The following is a 3,488-nucleotide window of genomic DNA, read 5'->3' as shown; positions in this document are numbered from 1 at the left end:
GGCGTTTTAACAAACAACTCTTGTCGAAGATATTGGTTCCGGGTTTTTACATCGGTATTTTGGATTTTACGTAAAAAGAAAAAAAATTTCTCCAATTATTAAGCATTCTATATATTATTATATTATGGACAAATTATCAGTTAGGTCAGAAGTTAAGCAAACAAATGGTTGCTTTAAAATAGTAGCACTCAACCGTCGAATATGTCATACATTGTTAAACAGTTGTTATAATAATAAATATCTAATAATAATTATTATAAATTATTATTCTATCTTCACCATGAGAAGTTTAATACTTACCACGATTGTACTGTTCGCCGTCTATCAGGCAGTAGATGCAGATGGTCTAATAGCCTTCCACCCAAACTTTTGCAACGACAGTCCTGGCAAATGTACAGAAAACCTGGTTTGTAGTGATTCTGAAATTTTGGTTCCAAAGGGAAGTCTCTGCGGATATTGCGATGACTGCTACAGAAAACTAAGTAAGTATTTATTCTACTTATCTACAATATCTATTTGAATTACTAAAACTAAAATATAGACAAAAAGAATAGAAAAGAGGATTTTGTAATTTTCTTCTTCTTCTGGTTATTATCCGTTTCGGATGTTGAAAATCTTTTGGCAATCATAATCTTAGTCGTTGGGGCTCGAGACAGTTCCGTTGATGTTTTCTTAAACCATGTTCTCAAATTCCGCAGCCATGATATTTTCCATCTACCGGGTCCTCACTTACCTTTTGACTTTACCTTGCAATATGGACTGCAGCAGGAAATAACGGTGCTGATTTCTCAAAACGTGTCTTAGATACTGCAATTTTATGGATTTGATGGCAACATAATCTCCGGTTCCTTCTTTACTCTTCCTAGAACTTCCTAGTTCCTGATCCTTACTTTCCATGAGATTTCCAGTATTCTTCTATAAAGCCATATCTCAAATGCTTCAAGTTTTTTTAGTGGTGTCTGTAATATTTCATGCCTCTGCTCCGAAGGATATTACAGAGAAAACATAACATCTCAAATGTCTCATTTTTGTATCTAGGGATATATTGTGGCTTTTGGAGATGGCGCTCATTTTGTTAAAGACCGTTCTTGCCTTTCCTCTGAGGCACTTTATTTCATGTACCTACATTGCTACACTGCTCATTTATAATACTTTCCAGGTAGCAATACTGTTTTACGAGTTCTATCTGCGTTCCATTAATGTATAGATGATCCCCGTTTATATTCTCCTTGCTGATAATCATTTGTTTCATTTTTTGGGTATTATTGTTTAGTCCGTACTCGTTGTTAACTGTACTTGTTGATTCTGTCCATTAGCCTTGGAAGTACCTCTAAACTATCTGTTTTCACCATGTGTCGTCGGCATATCTAATATTGTTTACTCTTTCTCCGTTTAGAAGGATGTCTTCGTCTACTACGTATAGAGCCTCGTTACAAATTCTCTCTGAGTACATATTAAATGTCAACGGCGATAGGATACATCCCTGTCTAACTCCACGTAGTATTTTTATATGTGATCTGTGTCTTCCATAACTTTCATATATGCGGTCTGATTCCAGTAGAGTTCTGAACTTATTCTGAGGTTTTTGTCATCCAAGTCTTCTTCTCTTAAAATGTTAATTATATTTTGGTGTTGAACTCTGTCAAATGCCTTTACATAATCGATCAAGCACGCGTATACGTCCCAGTTAACGTCCCTGCATCTTTAAATCATTACCTGTACCCCGAAAAGTGGCTCTCTGATACCCACTACATTAATGAACCCGAACTGTCTGTCCGATATTTGTTCCTCGTACTTCTTATTATAAATTCTTCCGTGGATTATTCTAAGAAAGAGTTTCAACATAATATGGTTCATCAGGCTGATTGTTCGAATTCTGATTCTAGCCTTTTATAAGGGATGATTCCTGTATTGTATATTTTATTGAAGACTGCCGTGATCCAGTTTATTCCTTCTTCTTACAAGATTTTTAAAAATTCAGCTTCGATATCAGGCCGTACAGCTTTCCTCTTTTTCATCCGAATTATTGGTTCTTCTACCTCGGATTTAAGTATGTCCGGGCTCGTCATCCTCTCTGAAAATGGACACCTGTAATCCGTTCTTTGATCTTGAAAAAGTGTCTCCAAATATATTCTCCATTTGTCTTTCATATCTTGGATGTCAATGATTAATTTGCCATTCGTGTCCATGAGCTTCATTTGTGTTCGCTTTGTAAAAGTACCCGTTACTTCTTTTACCTTTTTGTGTATTACATTAAAATGGTCATGTTTGGCTTGTAGTCTTTCTATTTCGGTACATTTCTTTTTTCCTCCTTTTGGAATTTAGTGCTACATATATACAATTTACTTAGAATATGAATTTAAGCAAAGAAATATCAAATATTGCGCATTACGGATATTTTGTGATATTTATGATAGATTTATGATAGGTTTATGTTTAAAAATAACAATAATATTAATAGCTAATTCTGTCAGTTAGCCATCTCTTCTGGTTTTAATTCTTCTTCTTCTTCTTAACATGCTTTATTTAGTCCTCTTGATGTTTGCGATTAACATATAAAGATTCTCTCTGTATTGAGCTATTCTAAATATATGTTTTACTCTCCATGTTACTCTACATGTCCCGGCCCATTCTCTAATATTTTTTAACCACAAGTCTTGTGTTCAACCAATTACACTGCTTCCCTTGATTTTAGCCATCATAATTTAATCAATACTTAAAATTAAATCAATGGGAAAATCCCTGATTAATCAATACTTCTCTCAATTTTATTCATAATTTTCTCACCATTATAAATATATCCCCGGTATGCTATTTTCCTTGATTCATATAAGACAACTGACCATACTTATCTAATATTTAATTAGAAGAGCCGGTTTTACCCTGTTATTTGGTTTTAACTTTTACCTTAATTTCTCATTACATATTGTTTTTTTGCTTGCATGTTTAAAAGCTAACTTTTTTTGTGTTCTAGATGAAGGCGAAGCTTGCAGGTCACGTTTTTTCGGAGGAGGTCCTTTCAGAGGAAAATGTGTAGACGGATTAGAATGTAACGCTGAAGGAAAATGCTCCAAAGTCTTACTTATTTAATTATACACGAGAACTATTATGCTGATAAATAAACGATATAAATGATGAAAATTATATTTTTATTATTTTATTTTATTTATACAGGCTGTTTTATTGGGATATAAACATAGATACGTTAACAACTGTAGAAAGGAGACACTTCGGCAAGTGTAGAAAGAGGACAATCTCAAAAATACCATACGTAATGGGTCTTACTTCATCAATAACAAAGTAACTGGGTGTTTTATCTATTTTGCCATTTTCTTATTCGGTTCATAACATTGTGTGTTTATTTTATATTTGGCACGCAAATCAAATTTATTCAAAAATATGTGTGTACAACATTTTACATTTAGATCCTATATTATTAGTGTCGAGTGACTCAGCACCATGCCTAGGCAAGAGTTGCCTGTTTTGCA

General features: G+C 33.7%; 1 protein-coding gene across 1 annotated transcript; it reads left to right on the top strand.

The window, feature by feature from the left end:
• Positions 1 to 206: 206 nt before the first annotated feature.
• Positions 207 to 3,141, top strand: LOC114330570 (uncharacterized). The gene is made up of 2 exons (XM_028279958.2): positions 207 to 482; positions 2,975 to 3,141. The coding sequence occupies exons 1-2, from the start codon at positions 281 to 283 to the stop codon at positions 3,088 to 3,090; spliced, it is 318 nt and encodes a 105-aa protein (XP_028135759.1). The 5' UTR covers positions 207 to 280; the 3' UTR covers positions 3,091 to 3,141.
• The last annotated feature ends 347 nt before the right edge of the window (positions 3,142 to 3,488 follow it).

Source organism: Diabrotica virgifera, chromosome 1, assembly GCF_917563875.1.
Source record: "Diabrotica virgifera virgifera chromosome 1, PGI_DIABVI_V3a".
Classification (NCBI taxonomy): domain Eukaryota; kingdom Metazoa; phylum Arthropoda; class Insecta; order Coleoptera; family Chrysomelidae; genus Diabrotica; species Diabrotica virgifera.
The sequence above is the reverse complement of the archived record's forward strand: the minus strand, read 5'-3'. Positions and strand labels throughout refer to the sequence as shown.

Coding starts and splice junctions, on each gene's coding strand:
- LOC114330570 (XM_028279958.2), top strand. CDS start 281: ATGAGAAGTTTAATACTTACCACGATTGTACTGTTCGCCGTCTATCAG. Junction 483..2,974: donor TGACTGCTACAGAAAACTAA/GTAAGTATTTAT, acceptor TTTGTGTTCTAG/ATGAAGGCGAAGCTTGCAGG.